The 24,536-nt window shown below is 42.2% G+C and overlaps 1 protein-coding gene across 2 annotated transcripts in view; it reads right to left on the reverse strand.

Annotated features, from left to right (window-relative positions):
* PDLIM3 (PDZ and LIM domain 3) overlaps positions 1–9,757 on the reverse strand; it is a 33,581-nt gene extending 23,824 nt beyond the window's left edge. For both annotated transcript variants that reach the window (XM_002815349.6, XM_024246006.3), the window contains exon 1: positions 9,583–9,757. In XM_002815349.6, coding sequence (XP_002815395.2) covers positions 9,583–9,675 — 93 coding nt within the window. In that variant the 5' untranslated portion in view covers positions 9,676–9,757. The remainder of the gene's footprint in view (positions 1–9,582) is intronic.
* Positions 9,758–24,536: the final 14,779 nt, after the last annotated feature.

A 24,536-nucleotide genomic window follows, 5' to 3' on the forward strand; every position in this document is an offset into this window, starting at 1 on the left:
ATGGTATTTGGAGGAGGGACTTTTGGGGGGGGTAATTAGGTCAGAAGTGAGGAGCCCTCATGAATGGGATTAGTGCCCTTATGAAAAAGGCCTGAGAGAGAGCTCTCAGCTCTCTTGCCTCCAATAAGGAGGAAACAATAAGAAGTGAGGTGTCTGCAACCCAGAAGAGGTTCCTCACCAGAACTCAACCATGCTGGTATCCTAACCTTGAATTTCCAGTCTCCAGAACAGTGAGAAATAAATTATGTTATTTATAAGCCACCCAGTCTATTGCACTTTGTTTAGAAATCTGTAGAGACTAACAAGAAGAGGCCAGATAATACACAAAATTATAACTTCTCTTGAACCCTTCAGAGAGCTGAAGTCACAGGGCAATAAACTTGAAATCTAAGGAAAGACAGGTGCCTTCAAGCAAAGACAAGACATGAGCACAGGCTCACCTGCATGGAGCAGGGCATAGAGGAAGATGGGGCTCCCATGCTAGCTGTTATGAAGAATTCAGCTAAAATTATTAACAACTTGCTAAAGATCCAGTGTGAGTTAACATGAGCGTACAGAACTCCCGGAAACCACAGACACAAAGGAAGTTTGTACTCACTCGTGGTCTCTTCTCCACGAATGAAGGACAGATGAAACAAACACAAGACAACTAGCAAGACAGTAGATTTTAATTAAACCATAGCAGCAATTACATTAAATGTAAATCATCTAAACACATCACTTAAAAAACAGAGACTATCAGACTAGGTGAAGAAGTGAGATCCAATTTTATGCTGTCCACATGTTTTTCAGGGGCAGGAATAAAAGGAATACTTATGAATACAGAATATGGGAAAAATATGGTTTCCCATACTTTAAAATATTTTAAAATAGGAAGTTTGTAATTATGACTGTTGAGTATTCAGTTAAAGTCAATGATTCTTTTGATCAGTATACCTACTCCCAATTTTTCTGGGTAAATCCCAACTATCCACCTCTGTCTAGACCTCACATGGGTCTTACCTTGCCTACTTCTCTCACATCATCTTACATTATTCCTCCTCTCCCTCATCCATGGAGCTGTGGCCATTCTGATTTCCTTTTAGTTCCTTATGTAGGCCAAGCTTGTGCTCTTTCTGGGGGTTTTCACGCACTCTTATTTCTGCCAGAAATGCTTCCCTTACTCTTCACTCCTTCTCAACCTTTAGGTCTAGGTTCAAATGCTGCACTCTCAGAAAGACTTCGCCAAACATCTGAAGTAGCTTCTCTAGTCCTTCCCTCATCATTTTTCACAATTACATCCTATTTCCTTAATGAAAATTATTTGTACTTTTATGTTTGTTTATTTACTTGTGTATTGTCTGTCTTCCCAGCTAGACTGGATGCTCTTGAGGATATGTACAATATGATGTATATTTTTAATACATCACAGTGTATACCCCAGTATTTAGAATAATTGAAGAATCAATTAAAAAGCATTTAAGTCAGAGCTTATATAAAAAAGAACTAGTCCCTATATACCCAAAGATTATAGCTTTTAATGTCAACTTGTCATTGCTATGTTTGCGAGTTTCTACTAGAGCAGAACAATACATACTGCTAAGTCAAATCTCAAACTGCTCCAGGAAGAAACTAGATTATTTCTAATGCTTTATTTGAGGATCAGTAATTAATTCATTTGCTTTTTCTTTATTTGCTTATTCTAGCTATCTAATTGTGGTTCTAAGGAAGATACAAGTTCATCTAAATAAATAAAATTGCTAAAATAATAAGTTGTCATGTGTCCTGGATCTTCTGTCTCATTACTAAAATGTTTATTGTACTCACTTTATTTCTATGATCATCTCACTGTAGCTATCACAAGGATTTTCCAGTAGGAACAGTTAATAGAAGCTGGGTGAAGACAACTGGGGATTATTATATCTTAGCCTTTGGGAGGCATTTCATAGCTGTTTTCCATTTAGAAACATTCTCAGACCCAGAACTGTTAGTAGAACAAAAGTTTCCATCCCCAAAGTGACTTGTAAGGATAAAAATAATCTTAAACTTTTAATTTTCTCTAATTTGTCAAAATCAGTATTTTCTATTTTTAAATGTCTAAGACTAGAATAATTTTCTTTGAGTTAAAACACAGGGCCAGGCATGATGGCTCATGCCTGTGATCCCAGTGCTTTGGGAGGCTGAGGTGGAAGGATTGCTTGAGGCCAGGAGTTTGAGACCAGCCTGGGAAAAATAGCGGGACCCTGTCTGTACAAAAAAATATATTTTTAAAAAGCTAGGCACAGTGGTGCACACCTGTAGTCCTAGCCGCTCAGGAGGCTGAGTGGGGAGGACTGTTTGAGGCTGCAGAGAGCTATGATTGCACCACTGCACTCCAGCCTGGGCAACAGAGGTAGACCTCCTCTCCTCACCGAAAACAAAACAAAACAAAACAAACAAAAACACACAAGAAGGTGTATCTCAATATATTTGCTTTTAGAGCCTAACTTAGCTTTTCTAATATACCTCAATAGAGTTAAGTTATGTAATACTCAATTCTGATCTGGAAAAGTCTAACTTTTCTTTTAGCTCTAGTTAGGATGAGTGTAAAGTGGGATGAGTGGAGGTTTGTTTCTGCATGTGTCCACACTAATCTTAAACACACATCTGAACAATAGCTTTTCATTATCTAAGTCCAATATCTATTGATATCTAGAGCCATACCCCTGATATTGGACTTAGATAATGAATAACTATTGGATATCTAAGTTGAATATCTTAGATACTGAATATTACTAAAATTTACTAACAATATTAATACTAAATAATACCATCTTATACTTATGCAAAATGTTACATTTGCAAAGCTCCTTCTCACACCTTTGACCATTACAACTCTCTAAGACAGGCTGGACAAGGAAAACTGGCTCTGGCTTTCAGAGGAGAAGAGGTGTCTAAGTAACCTGCGGCTTTGCTGCTGAGCAGCTGTACAGCTATGTCACCAGCTCTTTCAGAAGTCAGCTAGGACAGGTGGTTGATCGTGATGGCCAGATCCCACTTCTCATTTTGTATTCAACCTGGTTATTGCTGTCCTGAGACCTCTAAGGAGAGAGTTGAAAAGAAAAAGGAAATAGAGGAATGAGAGAGAAGGAGAAAACACGATGCCTTTACTTTTTCCTTGTTTTCAAGTTCAGCGAGCCCAGTGATCAGAAAATGACTGCAAAATTGGCCTGATTTTACTAAGTTAAACGATCTGTTTTCCCTGCATTACTTTATATTATTACTTTATTGCATTATTATATTACTTTGTATTAGCATGCACAGTTTATTACTGTTTTCCCAAATTAGGAGAAGAGAGAGCTGAAACGAGGCAAGAGTTTGTCAGTGGATTATTTTTTATTTAGGTTCATTAGGGTCTCAAATATCAAAAGTACCAGAGACATCATCGAACACGGTACTGCAGTGAATCACTTAGCACCATGTTTTCAAACTTGTGTGATTATAAGAATCGCCTGGGGTCCTTGCTGAACATTAAAGGCTCCAGTCCTATTCCAGATGCTCGGAATCAGGAACAGACTCTCTAGGAGAGGAGCCAGGGACTTTATGCTTTTAACAAGCACCTCAGATGATTTCTGTTATTCACATCAACTTATATTACTTGGATCTGTTGGGGAAAAAAAAGCTAACTGAAAACACAGATAAAGCATCTATAATGTCCTATTTATGTGGAGACGTAAGGCAAGCCCGAGATATGGTCCTGAGATGATGTTTCTGTTAATAAAAACGATTAAATAGTTATGGAGCAAGACAAGCACACACTGAAGCACTGCACGGCAGGCACAGACCGAAATCATGAGAAACCCCATTGTTCATTCTCCATCCCTAGCAAATAGACTCCGCGTGCCTCCTTGGCATCCACAGCCCTGCAGCATCTGCCTGCCAAAGACATTCCTAGAGCCACACCCCACACCGGTTATATCAGAATCTCTGCATGCACCTGGGCATGAGTGTGTTCAAAAGTCATATGGGCGGCTTTAACATGCTGCCAGGGCTGAGAACCATCACTGTATTACTATTGAGAACTATTATCTCACATAATTCTTAAGACAGTCTTACAACATAGTTATCTCTTTTTTAAAATGAGAAAATGGATGCTTGTAAAGTATAAGAAGCTTGGTTAGGGTCCCACATCCTGAGAAAACCTGAAATTCCCATCTGGGTCCGACTCGCTCTATAGCTCAGAATCTTCCATCATCTCGCATTGCCTCGCCTGCAGGTAATCTTTCCTTCAACACCTCCTAGCTCTTTGACCATACTTTTCTTGTGGAATTCTGGATAGGTTGTGTGATGGCAGTTCATATACATGTTACTTTTTTTCTGCTGATATATTAGCTTCTCAGGGGTTAGAAGCCGATCTAAGCCACAATTATACGCCCACAGCATCTTTCACATACAAGAGATTCTGCACACAGTATTTGTGGGATGTATGAGTTACACATGAACCAGTACTTCCATGTAGACATGGTCTGTGTTAGAACAAAATCGAATAGGTTTTTATTTACATCAACCTTTCTACTACATTTGTGTTACCCTGGAAAACAATTGCATTCGATTGCAAACAGTCCTTTCTAAAAGTTTAAACTTCAAATGTAGTTTATATTACATGAAATTTCAAAAGTAGTTTAAAGTCATACACTTTTCTATCTTAAATCCTGCAAAAATTAGGAACACACTAACTTTTTCTATATTGGTACTCAAGCTCATATAGCATTCTCAGTTATAATAATCTTGATCTTGGATGTGCTTTGGATAGGAAGGAGGGAGGAGTGAAGAGGGGGAAGAAAAATTTAGTGAGAAAAGACACACTGGCATCAGATACAATCATTTTATATCATGTACACAAAAGAAGCTTGCCCTGTACACTAGCCTCCCCTTATTCACGGTTTTATTTTCTGCAGTTTCAGTTATCCGAGACCAACTGCAGCCTGCAAATAGTAATTGGAATATTTGAGAAGTAAACAACTCATAAGTGTTAAATTGCAGCTGTGCTGAGTAGCACGATGAAGTCTTATTCTGTCCCACCTGGGTGGTGGATCATCCCTTTGTCCAGCGTATCCACATTGTCTGTGCTACACTCTTCACCTGTAAATCACTTCGAAGTCTTAGTTATCAGATCAGCTGTCACAGTATTGCAGTGCTTGGGTTCAAGCAACCCTTATTTTACTTAATAATGGCCCCAAAGTGCAAGAGTGCTGTGCCCAAGTTATAAATTAAACTTTATCATAGGTATGCATGCATAGGAAAAAACACATATATATATATAGGGTTTGGTACTAATGTAGGTTTCAGGCAACCACTGGGGGTCTTGGAATGTGTACCCTGTGGATGAGAGGGGATTACCATATTCCATACTGAAATTTTGTCAAAGCAAACGATTTGTAACTTGGCTCTGAGAGTAGATCTAGCTTCTGGATGGTCCAAAAACTCAGACTCTTTAGAAGCTTCTTATGAAAAAAAAAACCAAGATGCTCACTTAAAGAAGTGAACCTTAACATTCTTCTGTGAAATGCTTAGGCCGGTTATACATGGTATTTGAAATAACAACTCCCTCCCCTAAACTGAACACCCAAAACTGAGATTTTATATTGCACAAGGTCTATCACACTTATTGCCTAGAAACTGCTTTCCTAAAAGTTGTGTTTATCACAACCAGTTGCTAAAAATTTGTTTTGAGAATGTCTGGTGTTTGAGTTACCTTACTTTTGATTTTTTTATAATACAAAGATTCATCTGGCTATTTGGATTGTAAACAATTATGGGGGTGAGGGCCCTGTGTCCTAATTTTGTGAACTGTAATTTCAATTGATGGAGGCGGTTATATTTGTCACTCTCCTGCAAAGTCTGATTGGAGCCCCATTGTCTAGCAGTATTGCTGTCGTCTGTATTTGTATAGTGTGAGGCGGGGAGTGAAGGGTATAGCTTGTAGGAGGACAAAAGCTGATTTAATGGGGACTTGATTAAACACATCTCGTTTATGGGACTTTTTGTGGCTTTAAGTGTAGATATTGGTATTTCAATTCTTTGTATATTAAGAACTTATTTAAAACTGACAAATCGTCCAGGCGTGGTGGCTCATGCCTGTAATCACTTTGGGAGGCTGAGGTGGGCGGATCGCCTGAGGTCAGGAGTTTGAGAGCAGCCTGGCCAACAAGGTGAAACCCCATCTTTACTTAAAAAAAAAAAAAAAAAAAAATTAGCTGGGTATGGTGGCGGGTGCTTGTAGTCCCAGCTACTTGGAAGGCTGAGGCAGGAGAATCGCTTGAACCCGGGAGGCGGAGGTTGCAGTGAGGCGAGATCGCACCACTGCACTCCAGCCTGGGCGACAGAGCGAGACTCTGTCTCAACAAAACAAAACAAAAACATGACAAATCAACTCACAATAAAACAATTCTCACTTATCTTTTTGTGAAATATTTTTGAGAACACATTCTGTACCTATTTATAATAAAGTTATGTAAAAAGTGAACAATCTAGTCAATCATTCATACTGTGTCTATATTTATTCTACAACACATATGATCTACTAGGCACTGTTCTAGGCCCTGAATGGCCCCCAAATTAGAAGGTTCCTGCCTTCAGGGAATGTGCAATCTGGTGGGATACAGATGCAGTGGAACATCTGGTACAGGCATGACATAAGGAGGGGTTATACAGGCCGAAAGCTACAGTAATCAACCGGATGAGATGGTTGTTACTGAAAGAAGGCTTGGGGAGAGGCATTTGAGTGGTTTCCACAGGCATAGAGGACAGTGGTGTGGTGTGGGGAAAAGAAATCTGGGGAAAAATAGTATCAGGAGCAAAGACATGTCAGGGAAATTGTAAGTAGTCCAGAGGGCAGTACCACTGCCTACGTGTGGAACAAGCGGAAGAAAGGGAGAGACAAAGAAGGGAGAGGAAAGAAATGAAGTCAGCAACTCAAATTGGGATAGTAGATGGTGAAAAGTCACGAATGTTGTGCTAAGACATGCATTTCACTCTCTCCAAACCAGTGATGCCGCTGAAGGATTTTTAAGAATGAGAAAGGAGCAATTTGGCATTTTCCAGAGACGGTAAGAATATGCTGTGTGAATTGGACGGGGGAGCCAAATGTCTAGGCGTGGAGCTAGGAAATCTTGAAGAGGGACAGTGGTAGAAAAAATGGAAAGTGGCAGATGTTGAAGACAGAATCAATAAGGCCAGTGATGAATAGGATGGCACAAAACAACTCTTTAGAAATATTGGAACAAGTGTCCATTTTCACGTGTGGCCTTCGGAATGCAGGCTTTGGAGGCAGGCAGACCTAGCGTCAGAGCCTGTCCCACTGCTTGTGATCATCAGCGGGTTAATAAATCTTTTGAAGCCTCATTCTCCTCATTTGCAAAAGGGGATGTCACTACTGCTATTCTCCTAAAGATTATTGTGAGATTTCAGTGAGTTCATGCATATAAAAGGTTCCCATCAATGCCTGGCAAGCAAGAGAATACAATAACACACTTACAACCTCACACACTATCTTTCAAAATGGTGTTAAAATGTTAAAAGCAGTACAACAATTCACCATTTAACAATACTGATAGTTATTTTTCTGTAATACTTTTCTGTAATACTTTTTATTCTTTTCCTTAACAAATTTCAATATTCTTATCATTTCAGTGAAAATATTCTGAATTAGGTGTTCACTAAAGCAAAAAAGTTCTTATTGAATAAATAAATGAATATTCTTATTTATTCAATAAGAATCTACTATATACCTGGCTTTGGGGACGCTTAGGATACAAAAATAATTTGGTTTTACCTGCTGTCCTAGAATTAATTAAAGAGAAAAGGCATACTCAAGTGAAATAATATTTGGTCATAAACTGTTATTGAACCAAATGTCAAAAATGAGTGATACAAATTAGTTATGAGTTAGAAATTCCAGATAGAATTGGTTTCCCTAATAATAACTGTCATTATATCAAACATATTTACCAATAGCTATTGTAGTCCAACTCTGGAATGTAGGTACTGCTTTAAAATAAACATTTATAATGTCAACTCAAAATTTCAAGCATATGATTAATTATATTGACACGATTATACTATAATAGCAAAATATTTCTTTTATAAATACCTTAAAAGGTTTTTGTGACAAAATTATTTTGTTAGAATTTAATATAAATATGATTTACTCTGTGTTAGGATTCAAAAGCTTATTCAATTTAAATAAAAACTATACTCCAGAAACTAAAATATTTCTTAGTAGATATAATGGAAACTGTTTTTGTTGGTAAATCTATAATAGGAATTGCTTGGCCCAGGTCACTGAAGCATTTTCTGCTTAATTTACTTAGGAACGTGTTTGGGGGTATGTTGAACAGTTTTCATGTTTCATATAAATACACATGTCAGATGTGTTTATATGTTTTTGAAAAATGTAAAACAAGGCTTGAAACGTTCCATTGTATGCGTCTGTATGATAAACGTTTTGACATATTTTTAAAAGGATGTTGGTTCCCAAATCTCATAGGCATATATAAATAAAACAGAATTTAAAAGGTATTACCTTGTTCAAAATCTGTATGAGCAGATCAGATTATAACATATATATTTATAAAATATGGCATGAGAAGAATACAAGAAAATAAAGTATAATACTCTGCAACTAAAAGTATAATATTCTGGAAGTTTACGCCTTTAGGTATTAAATGTTTTATATGTGAATACTGAAATAATACATTAATTTTCTATGAAGAAAAACATTGTGTTAGACCAAATAATGCTTTAGAATTAATTCTACAAATTTACTGACAGGAGAGAAACCCTGAGGTTTTATTTTTACCTTGTTTTCTCATTAGACAATAGAGAACACTAAGTAAAGCTTGACTTTGACATTAAAGCATTATTTTCCGTTTTAGGCTGAGTGGTTTACTTTGCATCAGGTAAACTAAACCGTCTGCCACGTTTTCTTTGTAGCTAGAGTTAGAAGCTGGTGATTCCTAAGCCAAGTTCTCAGCTTTGGAAAACGTGTTCAAAATGCCTGGAAACTCAGGAGTACGCATTAGGAGTATTTCCCCTGTCTGGGCTGATAGGAGCGGCTCCAGTTTGGCCAACGCAGGCCGTGCCCCGCGAACAGCGCGCTGCTGAACTTTTCATCCGGACGAGAAAAACGCTCAGATGCGCGCCAGCTCCAGGGAATGCGGGGGGGTGCCAGTCCCTCGTCTCTCCCACCCGGGACCCATCATTTGTTACGGAAGAGAGACGGGGTGTGTTTTATTTCTGTTATCACATATAAAACATTTAATACCTAAACGCGAGGAGGCACTCGAGCCTGGCAGCCTCGCCTTCCCTGAGCCCAGTGGCTCTCCTCGGAAAGTCGCTGGGGACCCAGAGGATGGGACACCTTTAGAGCGGACTTTGTCAAATCTCTGAGCCGCTCCGCAGCCACTTGACGGAGTTGCCGCCGCCCCCGGAGCTGGGCGCCGAAGCCCGGGAGAGCCAGCAGCGCCCCGTCCGCCCGCCCTCGGCCCCGGGGCATCCACTGCGTCCCCCCAGACGCCGCCGGAGTCCCCACCTCGCAGCAAAAGCAAGAATGCCGACACCTACCCTGGTGATGACCAAAGGCTGGTTGAAGTCTATGCCCCCTGAGAGCCTGAAGCCCCAGGGCGCAGGGCCCGGGAGGATCACCGTCTGGGGCATGCCGCCTTCCTCCTGCCCGCCGCGCTCTGAGTGTCCCCGCGCGGAGCAGCCACTCCACGCCGGGCAGCGTCCTGGCCCCGACCCGGGCGGGGGCGCTTTATCCCCGCTGGGGGTGACGTCACCGCCCCGCCGTCCTCCCCGCCCCCTCCCACCCCGCAGAGCTCCAACTTTGGAAGCGAGAGCCGCGCCAGCCCCGCGGGAGTGCGCAGCCCGGCCGGCTGGGGCAGCCTCCCGGGCCTCGGCGGGCGCGGGGGCTTCGGGTTACAGCGTCCGTCGCTCTCTTGAAGTCACACCTGTCTCCCTGTTTATCTTCTGCTTGGAGCGCAGCAGTGCACTTTGTTGGAAGCGAAAGCAGTCAGACCACAGCCTCCATGCTTTCAGTTAAAACGAGCATCATCAATACAATTCGTTATTTAGCAATTTCGAGTGCATTAATATTTACTTACGACCTCTGCGGCTTTGGCCAAATTACTTAATGTCCTTTAAAATTTTTATTTTATTTATTTATTTTTCGTAGAGACCGGGTGTCCACTTTGTTGCCCAGGCAAGTCTTGAACTCCTGGGCTCAAACGATCTTCCCACCTCGGCCTCCCAAAGTGCAGGAGAGTCTGGCCGGGGTCCTGTGGTAGTCTCAGTGTGGACTCAAGTGTTTCTGGTGTTATGCGTTGGGATGTTGTGATTCCCAAAGGGAGAGGGAAGAATGAGAGAAGAGAAATAAGAAATGCTTTAAAAACTCAAGAATAAGGGTCTTGGACTTAATGCCCCATATGATAGGGTTGTATTGGTCCAGGAGGACAAGAGCTGCAGCAGACTTTTAAGAGGGCAGTCTGTTTGGAAGCAGTTTTAAGACTGATGGAGAAAAGAGAAAGGAGATGCAGAAAGCAGTAAGCAGTAAGCAAAGCGAACCAGCCTGGGCAAATGTAAATCACAAAGGTCGGATGGGCATTACTTTGTCCGCTGTGGTGGATTACATAAAAGTCCCAGGGGATAAACATTTTCTAGTTCCAGACATTTCCCAGTGCCACATCTATGCTGGACCATCGAGGAGCTGAACATTGTGTGTCCTGCTGACTTTGCCTGTTTGGGCTGTGGCTGTATCACTGCAGAGCACATTTCTTCTGTCAGCTGCTGGCTTTGCGTGGTGCAAACATACACATGCACACACACAGAGGTCCGTTCAGAAAAAAAAATAAGACAAGTCATTTGGTGTTGTGTAATTATAGTAATTGTTTTTACCTTACTTCACGAGCTGGCTTATATAAACAGCTGATGTTTTCTTTGCCTTTTTGCTGGTCATTTTGGCATCATTTAGATGTAGCCAATATCTATACAATATCCACATAGTATCTGATGAGTTCTTTTTTTTTTTTTTTTTTTTTTTGAGACTGAGTCTTAATCTGTCACCCAGGCTTGATGAGTTCCTAAGGCTTTGCAGAGAGCGTGGAAAGCAGGGGCATGAGATGGGCAGTTTTCCTACAACCTACTCTTCACCGAGACCAGCAGGAAAGTGCTCAGAAGTGACTGTTAAGGTAGAGGTGAGACTAGCTGGGAGGGAGTATTCTAAGGAAGAAGCACTGGCCGCATCCTAAATGGTCCTAGAAAATCCTGCTTTGGGTTTGGGTACTGTTCTAAGAAGAGGTTCTTTTTGCATGACTTTGATTTTTTTTTAAGTTTATTTATTTATTTATTTATTGAGACGGAGTCTCGCTCTGCCTCCCAGGCTGGAGTGCAGTGGCACAATCTCGGCTCACTGCAAGCTCCGCCTCCCAGGTTCAGGCCATTCTCCTGCCTCAGCCTCCAGAGTAGCTGGGACTACAGGTGCCCGCCACCACGCCTGGCTAATTTTTTGTATTTTTAGTAGAGACAGGGTTTCACCGTGTTAGCCAGGATGGTCTTGATCTCCTGACCTCGTGATCCGCCTGCGTCGGCCTCTCAAAGTGCTGGGATTACAGGCATGAGCCACCGCGCCCAGCCTCATTTGTTTTTTTCTTTGGAAACGGGGACAGTGTTGACGAGAATGAAGTAATCAACTCTCCTTGGGGTGTGTGTCAAGGTTCCAGAGGAAGGGATGTCAGAGTTGGACCTTGAAGGGTAAGAGAATTTTGCAAGTGGCTGGAATTGGGAGGGGCACGGGAGGGAGGACATTCAGGGCAGAAGAACTGTATAGGATGTGCTGTCACAGGGAGAGAAGAAACTGATGACCCATTAGGAAATAGCAGGTAATGTGGTATGGATAGAGCCTAGCCCGTTGGGTAGAGACAGGAGACAAAGATCACAGTAGTCAGTGGCCATATTAGTAGAGAGGATTTCATATGTTACAATAAGGTTTTGACTATTGAGAGCCTTTGAAGAATTGTAAGCAACATGAATAATAATCAAATTTGCATTTACAAGCATCATTCTGGGAGGTGGGAGGCTGAAGCAGAATTGAAGGAGATAACGCAGGGTGTCCCATGAACAATTACTGCAACAATCCAGTGGAGGATATCGATTGGGGCAGTGAGGATGGAGCAGAGTGGGTAGATATGGGAATCACATAGAGGTTAATTGGCACAATCTGGGGACAAATCTCACATGGGGAATTAGGGAGTGGTTAGGAGATTTGGATGGCTCCCAGCCTTCCCCGTCGGGTTTTACATGAATGGTGGAATTATGAACAAGGAGAAAATGTGTAAGAAATACAACAAGCTATTTTTGTTTTAATTAGGGAATGGTGGGTTAGAGCACCATTTTGGCTGTGCTGATTTTGATGCCTGTAGAATATCTGTGCCATATAGTGTACTGGTTAAAAGACTAAGATTTGGAGCCAGACTGCCAGTCTGGATATTCTAGATCCATTGTATTTGCTGTGTAATCTTAAGGCAAGTTATTTACCATCTTTGTTTAAATGGTGATAATGATAGTATTTGCCTCCTAGAGTTACTGTGCAGTTTACCTGAGTTAATAACAAAATACCTGAAGTGTGCTTGGCACATGCTTTATACATGTAATCATTGGCTATTATTATTATAAGCAATTGGAGATATAAATCTAGAGATCTGGGCTTGAGATGAAGATTTTGGAATTATAGTAGAATCTGTGGCTATAGGTTAGACATTTTTTAAAAAGTGGTTGCAAATCCTTTGACACTTTTCAAGAAATGGAGGATATGTCTTCTCTCCTCGAACTTGCATAGAGGTGTGACTCTTATATTACTAATGAAATGAGGTGAGACTTCTGAGGCTAGGTCAGGAAAAGCAATGCAGCTGCTGCCTTGCTGATTGTAACACTTGTGTCTGATGCCTGGTTGCCGTGTAAGAGCTCCGAGGTGCCATGCTGTGGGGAAGCCCAGGCTGCATGAGGAGGTCACATATTGGTACTATTATTGGTAACCCCAGACTAGGCACCAGACCTGTGAGAAAAAATTCTTCTTTCCAGTGTGTCTTAGCCAGTTCAGGCTGCTATGGCAAAATACCATAGATTGGATGGCTTAAACAAAAAGCTTTCATTTCTCACAGTTCTGGAGCCTTAGAGGTCCAAGATCAAGGTGCAGGTAGATTCAGTGCCTGGTGAGGCCCCTCTCCCTCATTTGCAGATGGCCGCCTTCTTGCTGTTTCCTTGAGAGAAAGCTCTATTTAATCCCTTCTTCTTCTTATAAGGACACAGATCTCATCATGGGGGTTTCACCTTCATGACCTTATCTAAACCTAATTACATCCCAAAGGCCCCACTGCCTAATACCATCACACTGGGGATTAGGGTTTCAACATATGAATTTTTGGGGGGAAACAAACATTCAGTTCATGACACAGTCTCCATCCAGCCCTTACATCCCTCTCAGCCTCTGAGTCCTCTCAGCTCAGGCTGCAGACATTGTGGGGTAGAGAGGAGTCAACCTCACTGTGCTCTTTCTGATTTGCTGACCCATAGCATCTGTGAGCATAATAAAATAGTTGTTTTCAGCTTCTAAATTTGAGGATCATTTGTTACACGGTAATAGTAATAGATACCAGATGAAATCACCCAAGGAGATTAGCTATGCAAGGGGAGAAGACAGACATTCAATGATTGAACCTTGAGGACCAGCAGCATTTAAGGGGCAGGAAAATAAGAGGACCAGAGAAGATGATTTTTCTCTTACAAAACATTTAAAGAAAACCATGAAAGTGATAGCATGGAAGACAGGTGAGGAGAAAAATTCAAAGAGTGAAGGCAAATATCACAGAGAGCTGCAGGTAAAGTTGTAATGATAGGTGCTTGTTAGATTTGCTCATTCTCAAGTTACTGGAGTCTTAGGGCGGAGTCAACAGAATGATGAGGACAGAGGCAGCCTGCTGTGGTCTGAAGATAATGGGTGGAGACAAGAATACGGAAAATCTTTCCAAAGAATTTGTTTATAAAAGGTAAGGAGAGACCCAGGACGGTCAGCTGAGGCAGTGCACATCGAGAGAAATGACTTTAAAAAAATTAGGATGCGAGGGTTTGCTGAAGTCAGAGAAGATGCTGAGAAAACAGAGAGGGGATAGGGATGGAGCAAGGGCCGGGCATTGATGAGCGATGGAAATGTAGGTCTCCAGAATGACACACCCCTTTTCTTCTGAGAGTGGTTGGAGTTCTGTAAATTGAGGTGTGTTAGCTGTACAATAACAGATGATCTAGTCCTGTAGTTCATTGAAAACCTCCCTGCCTGCTTTAGGCCTTCGGGGACCTCACCTCTTGTTGGCGGCAAGTGTTCTGAGATTGCTTCCCTGCCAACAATCTTTCCTGTGCTTTCTACCTTGCAGACTTAGGCCAGATGGAGATGCTGTCACTCTTCGGGTTGGGGACCTATGCTAGCACTTCATTGCCTTGGGATAGAGCAAAAATCTGCTAATGAAGGGCTTGGAGGGCCTTTCATCATCCGTAAACACGTGCCGTGGACGCTCTTCAGGTTTGTCTCTATGTCACACAACAGTCATTGCAAAGGCCGGCTGGGGGTTCTGGCTCGTCTTCCCAAGTTTTCTATACTTTAACATTTTAAAACTTTCTTTTTCTTTCTTCCTTCCTTCCTCGTTTTCCTTCCCTATCTCCTTTTCTTTCTTCCTGTCTTTAAGGGAAGAGTATATATCTGTTTATATCTTGGGTTCTCTTAGCCAGCTAAATTTTTTTGTGCATTAAAAGAGCATTGGTGGTTATTAGAAATGCAAATCTTGGGCTCCACGCTCAGGAGATTTGAATTCAGTTGCTGAGGCCAAAATCCACTGTGGGTGGTCTGTGGACCACACATTAAGAAACAGTAATTCCAGTCAACACATAGGATTAGACTTTCTTATACTGTATCTTTTTATGTGCTGCTCCTCCTTTCTGGAATGTTCTCTTTTGTCTATCACATCTCACCCTCTTTCCCCATTTCCTGGGAAGATTGACCATCTGTAGCTCTATCAGACTTTCTCCTTGCTTAGTTCTTACATCTAGGCAACATAACACGAAAGTCTGAACTTTGCCATCCTCCAATTTAGCCAGTCACTTCGCAGTGCGAGGTGCTGGGCTAACAAAGGAAAAAGGCATGCATGTGGGTTTGGGAGGTGCACACTCTTACAACATGTCTTTTCCACAAGGACTATTTTTCTGTATTCCCAACCAGACAGTAGGCTCCTCCAGGGCAGGGGCTGCCTTTCTTTGGAATCAACCACAACTGCCATCCCAGTGCTGGGCACTGAAGAGGTGGTCAGTGATTCCTGATAGGGAGAAACAGGTTTGGTCCTGAGATTTGTTGGATGAGGGAAGCTGACTCTTCCTTCTATATTTTCCTTCAACAATAGTCCTACCAAGAAGCACCTTCTGGCCAATTGCCATTATGCGCAGTGTTTACAGTTTCATCTCCCTCAGCTTCACCTTGCTATTGGTGTATTTGCATATACTTGCCGGTCTGGCTGTGCAGATCAACTTATCCCAGGGCCAGGCAGCCAGCCAGCCAGCACTCCCAAACCTTCCACGCATTGTGTGTGACTTCCTTTTTGGGAAGAGCCCATGGGATTTTCATGTTTTGGAGGACCTGGCCCTTGTGAAATCTCTTATGGGGAATTAGCCACACTGAATTCCAAGCTTTGTGTCTGCCCTCGGTGCTGGCAGGAGCCTATATTGTTTCATTCCCACGTCGTCATACTCCTTGGGCTGGTGTGATGGTTCAGCTCGAGTTCATTTGGTATTCCCCTCTGAAATGTCACTGAATTTTCCCACTGTTTGCTCTGAATTAACTAATAACAATTGAGGGAATCATTAGTATGCTGGAAACACGAACTGAGACATTGTGGGTGAGCAGCAAATTGGGGCCTCCTTTGGGCATCAGCTCCTGTTGCTGTGTGGCTGCCATTTCAGTACTAGTGCTTTTGCTGGGTTGTGAAGAAAGAGGGTGCACGTGTGTGTGTGTGTGTGTGTGTGAGAGAGAGAGAGAGAGAGACAGAGAAAGAGAGTCAGGGTGGGGGAATTTTCACGTCTTCCCATTTGAGCAGCTTGCCTCTGGCATTTCCATCCTTACTGGATTGCCTTCCAGTTGGATTTCAAGCTGAATGAGGGCATGTTGTTTCCTGCCACATCTTTCCTTGTGGACTGATCATCTGGTTCTGGTTCTGTGAAAGTGAATTTGATGAGAAGAGCTGCTGTGAAGTATCAGGCATTGTGCTAGGCATTTGAGATGTTAGTTACTTCTCATTCTTAAGACAATCTTGCAAAAGCACGTATGATCATCCCAGGATAGAGAGAGGGAGAAGATAAAGGGTTCCTGGAGAGTGGTAGAGCAGGACTCAAACCTGACTCTGCATCTTTTTGCTGCTTCCCAATTCTTTTACTGCTTCACGTTGCCTCTTAAGAATGCACATTTGCTAAGGTTTGCTGACCCTAGAGCCTCTCTCACAACCTCTATTCAATATTTGTGCAATGATTTAAGCTCCTGAAAAGCCAGCAGCTCTATTCAGACTGAAGTTTCATTCTCCCTGGGGACTAAGGTGAAGTCACAAAATGCTGTGGAAGACTCAGCTGAAATTTGGAGTCCATTTCCCTCATCGCAGCCTGATAATGTTGTTGTCTGGATCCTAGAAATCCCTGCTTAGATGTGCCTCGGGAGACCGGAAAGACCTGGTCTTCGGTCAGTGGTATTTTGCTTGCTAGGGTTAGCTGGCCTCAGATTCTCTCTGGATGCACCTGCACACGTTTTTCATGGCACCGGAGAGCAATCTGAAGCGCCAGGATGCGCATTTGTAATAGAAATACATCTGAACCCATTCGTCAGTAACAGAGACCATGCGTTTCAGGGCTTTTTTTTATTTGGAGTCAGTTTATCATTGCTATAAAAACATTTCAAAGGGGAGTGGAGTGCACAGAGACCCTGGGGAGCAGTGCAGGGAGTTCTTGCTTTGGACGGCTGAGTGGTTTGGACGGCTGAGTGCCTGGCCTCGGTTGAGTCACTCCCAAGGTCTGGAGTGGAGCACTAATGCTAGCATTTAATCTGTCACAGATGCCTTGGCCTTCTCCCTGAGCTTTCCCACCTGTTCCGCCGCTGGGACCCGTGGCTGTCTCCTAACAAATAAAATGTGTGTGTTCTTTACTAGACATGTCAGTTAAGTCAAGGGAGGACTGGGTTCCATATATAGTCATGTTTGTGGTGTTGAGTTTTCTTTTTTAAAAAATCCTTTAACTAGAGATGAAAAATGAGGATAATAACTAATGACTAACTACTTTATAGGGTCCATATTTAAATGATATGGAAAATATTGTTCATATTCAAGGATAATAGGCTCAGACTTCTCTTTAAGAAGAGACAGAGACATATTTTAGAGTGGAGGAAAATTAGGACTTCTGCCCTGTTTCTTTCCTGGTTTTCTGATGACATTGGGAGGAAATGAACATTTTAGGTTTTAAGTCCTGGCCAGCTGGTTGTGGTTAAAGGGAAGGTTAGGCTGCGCGCGGTGGCTCACGCCTATAATCCCAGCACTTTGGGAGGCCAAGGCAGGTGGGTTATGAGGTCAGGAGTTCTAGACCAGCTTGGCCAACATGGTGAAACCCCATCTCTACTAAAAAAAAAAAAAAATGCAAAAATTAGCTGGGTGTGGTGGCAGGCGCCTGTAATCCCAACTACTTGGGAGGTTGAGGCAGAAGAATCACTTGAACCCAGGAGGCAGAGGTTGCAGTGAGCCAAGATCGCGCCACTGCATTCCAGCCTGGGTGACAGAGCAATACTCAATCTCAAAAAATAAAAAAATAAAGTGAATGTCTCTATAGGAAAGCCATCTGCAAGGAAAACACACTTGCAGAAACTTTCCTGGAGTAGAGAAATCACTAAATTTTAGACATAAATTGGATGTTCATGATCCAAATTAAAACCAAACTCAGTGAAGGCCTTGGGCCTAGCTGTGGCGTTAAGATTATTCATCCCTTGGATCCTGTCTTACCAGAATCTTCTGGATTTTCTCTGACATGCATCACTGGTGCTCCTTATAGTTCCTTGAAAAGGTCCCCCTTCTCATTGCTCTAATATGGCCATAAGTCCCAGACTCATCTCATTTTTGGAATATCACTGACTGGTCTCATTAAAACCCATGCCCTTTTCTACTTAAAAATGAAAGCCTGCCTCTCCCAATTAAATGTATAGCTCCTTTTTTATTGTTTGCTGGACCTGAGAGTCATATTGAAGTGTCTATTCAACTTTTTCTCTCAGAGGAACTCAAACTCAACTTGTCCAAAATTCAAATCTTTTACTTCTTTCCCTTCCTCTCCTCTCTGTTTTGGTGAAGAGCATCCCCACAATCGTCCCTTAGGGCTCAAACCTGAGTGTCACCTTCCACGCCTCCCCTCAACCACCGCAAGTATATAATAGGTCAGCAAGTCTCTTGGATCACATCCTCCTTACTAGCCTCACATCCAAGTCCTGTGGACCACGTTGGTACGTTACTCTCTCCTGTTTCTTCCTGCATTATCACATGGCAGAAGGAGAGAAGGTAGAAGCAAGCACATGAGACAGAGAGAAAAATAAGTCCAAATGCCCAAGATAACTAAGCCTCTCTCACAATAGTGGCATTAATCCATTCATGAGGGTAGATCCCTCATGGGTACATGACCAGCTCTTGTATCGAAACCCTTGTCTCCATGCCGACTCTTTTAGTTGCTCTCACGGACTCTTCGTGGGGTGACCAGAAGCTTCTTCTCACCTCTCTCCTTGCCTTGGGCTTCACCCCTTCCTGTCTACCCTGCATGCTGCCGCCACTGTGATCTGAAGGATAAGTATTACCGAGTACCTTCCCTGTTTAAAGTTCCTTGGGGCTCCCCAGAAGCATTCAGGATAAATATCAGATGCCTTGACTTAGTCCATAGTCCCTGAAGCTCTGCCTCAGATTGGGTCTGTAGCTTCAACTTCTACTACTCCCTGGACAGATGCCCTTTCTTGAGCCATCTAAAGCTCTTGTCCACAGAACTCCCCAAATGGCCTAGTGTTTTAAGTCCTGGACTATGATTCCTCTTTGGCCTGGATTCATTCATTCATTCATTCATTCATTCAGTCAGTCATTTATTCAACAATGGTTTGTGGAGCTTGTACTCTGTACCAGACACCCTTCCATTGATTCCTGCTCTCACGAAACTCACATTCTATAGATGAATACAGTAAACAAGCACACAGTGAATCTCAGATCGTTCTGTAAGTTATGAAGGCAATGCACCAGGGTCATGAGATCGCCAGTACTAAAAGGTATATGTGATGAAATTACGTGGGATGTGCGTGTGCTCATGCAGAAAAGCAACTAAGACCTCCTGAGCTCAAGAGAGCTGCCCAAAGTTGGGGGGCACCAAGTGGCAGAGGCAGTGGGCAAACATGGCAGTGTGGGTCCAGTGTCCACACACGGCTCTTGATGTGCACTTTATCCTGGGATGCAGCTGAATACTTGGCACATAGTAGCGAAGTACATGGAAGGAGGGGAAGATAAAATTTCCACATGTGTCCAGGACCGTTTAAAGCTATTTCCCACACTTTTAATTCACTCGTTTGGAATAATGTGTGTTACAAATTCACCCTACACGATCTATGGTGTTAATCACCAGGAAAGAAGGGTCTACTCCCAAAGGCAGGCTGTTGAGTTCAGATGTACCAGTGGAACCAATTTCTTCTTGTGAAAATACAGGTGGAGTAGATGAATATTTTTTAAAATAAACATGACACCAATCTGTTGAAAAAAATTGTGTATGTGAATCTGCAGGGGCTGTGTTAGACAGTGTTCTGTGGGAAGGTCCTCCTGAGAAGGGCTATTTTTCCAGAGATCTCAGCTGGGAGGGAAGAGCCAGGAGCTGTGAGGAACAGCGGTGTAAAGGCCCTGAGTTGAGAATGCCCTGAGTGTTTCAGGGGTGTTTAGAAGGCTGGTGTGGTTGCAGTTTAGAGATTGAGGAAGAGTGTGGTAGAAGACGAGGAGGAAGAGACCGAATCATGTTGGACCACGGAGGCCATGACCAAGAGTCTAATTGTTTATTTAAACAGGGGAGTGATGTGATCAGATTTATATTTCAAAAAGATTGTTCTAAAATAACAAGTGCTGGCAAAATGTGGAGAAATTGAGGGACTCATATATTACTGGTGGGGATGTAAAATGGCACAGCCACTACGGAAAACAGTTTGGCAGCTCCTCAATAAGTTACCTCACAGACTCACCATAAGATCCAGCAATTCACTCCTAGGAATATACCCAAAACAATCAAAAACCGGTGTTCAAACAAAAGTGCGTACATGAACGTTCATAGCAGCACTCTTCACAATAGCCAAAAGGTGGAAGCAACATAAAAGCCCATCAGTTAATGAATGAGTAAACAAAATGTAGTGTATCCAAACATTGGGATGTCATTCTGCCATAGAGGAGCATGAACAGCATGCAAGAGCCTTGAAAACATTGTACTAAGTGAGAAAAGACAGACACGAAAGGCCACATATAGTATGATTCCACTTATATGAGTATCCAGAAGAGGCAAGTCCATAGAAATAGGAAACAGATTAGTAGTTTCCAGGGGCTGGAAAGTGTGGGGAACAGGGAGTGACTATTTAATGGGTACAGGTGTCCTTTTGGGATGATAAAAAGGTTCTGGAACTAGGTGTTGGGGGTGGTTGTAGAAATTGTAAGTTTACTTAATGCCAGGAATTGTATTCTTTAAAATGGTTCAAAAGGTCAATTTTATGTTATGTGTATTAGTCAGCTTGGGCTACCGTAACAAAATCTGGCAAACTGAGAGGTTTAAATAACAGAAATTTGTTTTCTCACGGTTCTGGAGACTGAGGAGTCCAAGTCAAGGTGCCAGCAGGGTTGATGGCCGGAGAGGCCTCTCCCCTTGGGTGGCAGATGGCCGCCTTCTTGCTGAGAGCTCGCGTGGCTGTGGTCTAAGGGTGTGAAATGGGTTCAGCCAGCTTGCTAATATGCTAGTTCAATCCTTTGCTTTGCATTTTTTTAATTTTCATTCTCCAACTAGCAAACCGACTTGCCACAGATTACAAATTTCCTGAAAATTAAACCATAAAGGGATTTAAAATCTATTTTAAGATGTGTCAAACATCTTGAAAACAGTTAATGAACTATGTATTTTTTAAGATAGTGTGATGCCTAAAAAGATAAGCCAAATAATTTGAACATTATGCTAGTCAGCAGGTGAAATACAAAAATGAATTGCACATTTCCTTGAAAGCATGATATTTAAAAGAAAAAAAAAGAAGTGAAGTGAAGATTAAAAAGAGAAATTTGCATCCGTGCGTGTCCTAGAGAAGCAACTATAATGACTGCCTGCCACTCATGTGCCACGGGGTAATCTATTCAGTGGAGGTGTGCTCTTTATTCTGGGGTAATGCTGTATGGTTTCTCTCTCATAGGTTAAATTTAGCCCTCTAACTTATAATGTACTTAATTATACAGGGCTTCATTGGCATCAAGATGTCTTTTAGCTAAATATTTTTTGAAGGTATAATAGATGAGATAGCGATTGACTTGAGAGATTGGTGGGAGACTTCACAGGCATTCCTAGAATTGTAGACAGTTTCATTTTACAAAGCAGTTTAAAACAGAAGACACAGAATTCATCTGTCCAGGAGCTTTTAGTATTGCCTGGTTGTGGTGAAGAGGCCAAGCAGTGGCAACCAGGATAGAGTCCTTAGTATAATGTTTTTTTTACTGGTCTTTTACTGGGGCCCTCAAATTAGAAAAGATATCTCTACTGAAAAATTTTCTCTAAGAGAGTCCTAAGATCCTTACATTGTTATACCCAGTTTTGAAATTAAAATTTAATTGATTATTGCAGTTTTAAATGAATTGTCAGGAACTTGGGATTTCTTTCATTGATATCATTATGTGTCTTCACCATCTTCCATTAAGACTTTGAGACCGGGCGCGGTGGCTCACGCCTGTAATCCCAGCACTTTGGGAGGCCAAGACGGGTGGATCACAAGGTCAGGAGATTGAGACCGCTCTGGCTAACACGGTGAAACTTCGTCTCTACTAAAAATACAAAAAATTAGCCGGGCGTGGTGGCGGGTGCCTGTAGTCCCAGCTACTTGGGAGGCTGAGGCAGGAGAATGGTGTGAACCTGGGAGGTGGAGCTTTCAGTGAGCCGAGATCGCGCCACTGCATTCCAGCCTGGGGGGCAGAGCAAGACTCTGTCTCAAAAAAAAAAAAAAACAAAAAAAACAAAAAAAAAGATTTTGATGGGTTATCTCAAGATTAGCACCCAGATTTTAATTTATTTAAAGAAAATTGTGGTGTCACTTCTGGGGACACAGACAAACAAAACAAAGGAAAATAAAATAACCAGGTAAGTCAACGTAGATTGCTCATATTTACTGCAACTCAAGTTTTGAGTTTCTAAGTTTCTCCACCATTTGGCATGAATAAAGATAAGGCCATTTCTCATTGTCTTCTATATGAGGTCCCTCTTTGAAGCAAATACTCTCAATGAAAGAAAATACATATTTGCAACACCCTGGAATTCAAGATTGTCTGGACATATGTGAAGTACTTGTGAATCCACTGGGTACTAAATTGGTATTTAAATAAAGAGGATTTACATGAGTAACCCCTTCTGAAGAAACTGATCCTAAAGGAAGATACAATAAGAAGTTGGATAAATAATCAAAACTGGTGCAAGTCCATGGACTGGTTTAAGAGGGAAAGGGTTATTCTAGGTGTAGCTGGTAGTTATCATTTCAGATAAGCCATGTCAGAGCTTCATTTCTGAGTCCCAAAAAAGAAGTTACAATAAAATAATGAGAAACAGTGATGTTATAAAAATATCTATGGGATTTGGGCACACATGCTGCCAGAAAACTGGTAGTTTCGGAGGGTACATTTCTTAGTGAGCACACCCTCAACATGCCATGAATGGTTGTTGGGCATTGGTGGCCTTGGAACATAAGTAGGTAGTAGACATTAGCAGCTGTCTCACTGCCTCTGGGAGTGAGCACATCATGGACTTGGCTTAGGCTTGTTGCCTGCTCTCCTGGGAACTGTTACCAGGATCAGTGACTTTTGTGGGTAGTATGGTTTGAATGTTCCCTCCAAAACTGACATTTAATTGCCATTGTGACAGTGTTAGGAAGTGGAGCCTTTGGGAGGTGATTAGGCCATGAGGGATCTACCCTCATAAATGGATTAATGCCACTATTGTGAGAGTAGGTTAGTTATCTTGGGCGTTTGGACTTCTTTTTCTCTCTGTCTCATGCGCTTGCTTCTATCTTCTCTCCTTCTGCCATGTGATAATGCAGGAAGAAGGCCCTCACCAGGCGCCAGTGCCATGCCCTTGGACTTCCCATTCTCCAGACTGTGAGCCAATAAACTTCTACTTTTTATAAATTACCCAATCTGTGTTATTTTTTATAGCAGCAGGAAATGAACTAAGGCATAGGCATAAGCAGGAGTGATGACAGCTTCTCTAAGCAATGGTGGTTTTGACTTTATGATGTTTAATTTTATGTGTTGACTTCTCTGAGCCATGGGATGCCTAGATAGCTGGTTAAACATTACCTCTGGGTGTGTCTGAGAATGTTTTCAGATGGGATTAGCGTTTGAATTGCTGGACTGAGTAAAGCAGATGGCCCTCCACACTGTGGGTTGTCATCATCCCATCCATGGAGGGCATGGATTGAGGAAGATTGAATGAACTTTGCATGACTGAGCTGGAACATTAATTTTCTCCTGCCCTTGCACTTGTATTCTCAGGCCTTCAGTGACCTGGTTCGGAATCTATGTCTTTGGCTCTCCAGCTCTAAGGCCTTAAACTATATCACTGGCTTTCCTGAGTCTCCAGCTTGCAGATGTAGATCATGAGACTTCTCAGCCTTCATAATTACATCAGCCAATATCTTATGATAAGTCTGTCTGTCTATCTATCTATCTATCTATCTATCTATCTATCTATCTATCATCTATCTGTATCAACCCATTCTTGCATTGCTATAAAGAAATACCTGAGACTGTAATTTACAAAGAAAAGAGGTTTAACTGACTCCTGGTTCCACAGGCTGTATGGGAAGCTTGGTGGCATCTGCTCAGCTTCTAGGGAGGCCTCAGGAAATTTACAATCATGGCAGAAGGTGAAGGGGGAGCCAGCACTTCACATGACTGGAAGCAGGAGGAGGAGTGTGGGGAAGGTGCCACACACTTTTAAACAACGAGATCTTGTGAGAACTCACTCACTATCACAACAACAGCACCAAAGGGAAAAATCCATCCCCATGTTCCAATCATAGCCCACCAGGTCCCACCTCCAACATTGGGGATTACAATTGGACATGAGATTTGGGTAGGGACACAGATCCAAACTTTATCTATCTATCTATCTATCTATCTATCTATCTATCTATCATCTATCATCTATCATTTATCAACAGTAGA

Source organism: Pongo abelii, chromosome 3 (genome assembly GCF_028885655.2).
Source record: "Pongo abelii isolate AG06213 chromosome 3, NHGRI_mPonAbe1-v2.0_pri, whole genome shotgun sequence".
NCBI lineage: Eukaryota > Metazoa > Chordata > Mammalia > Primates > Hominidae > Pongo > Pongo abelii.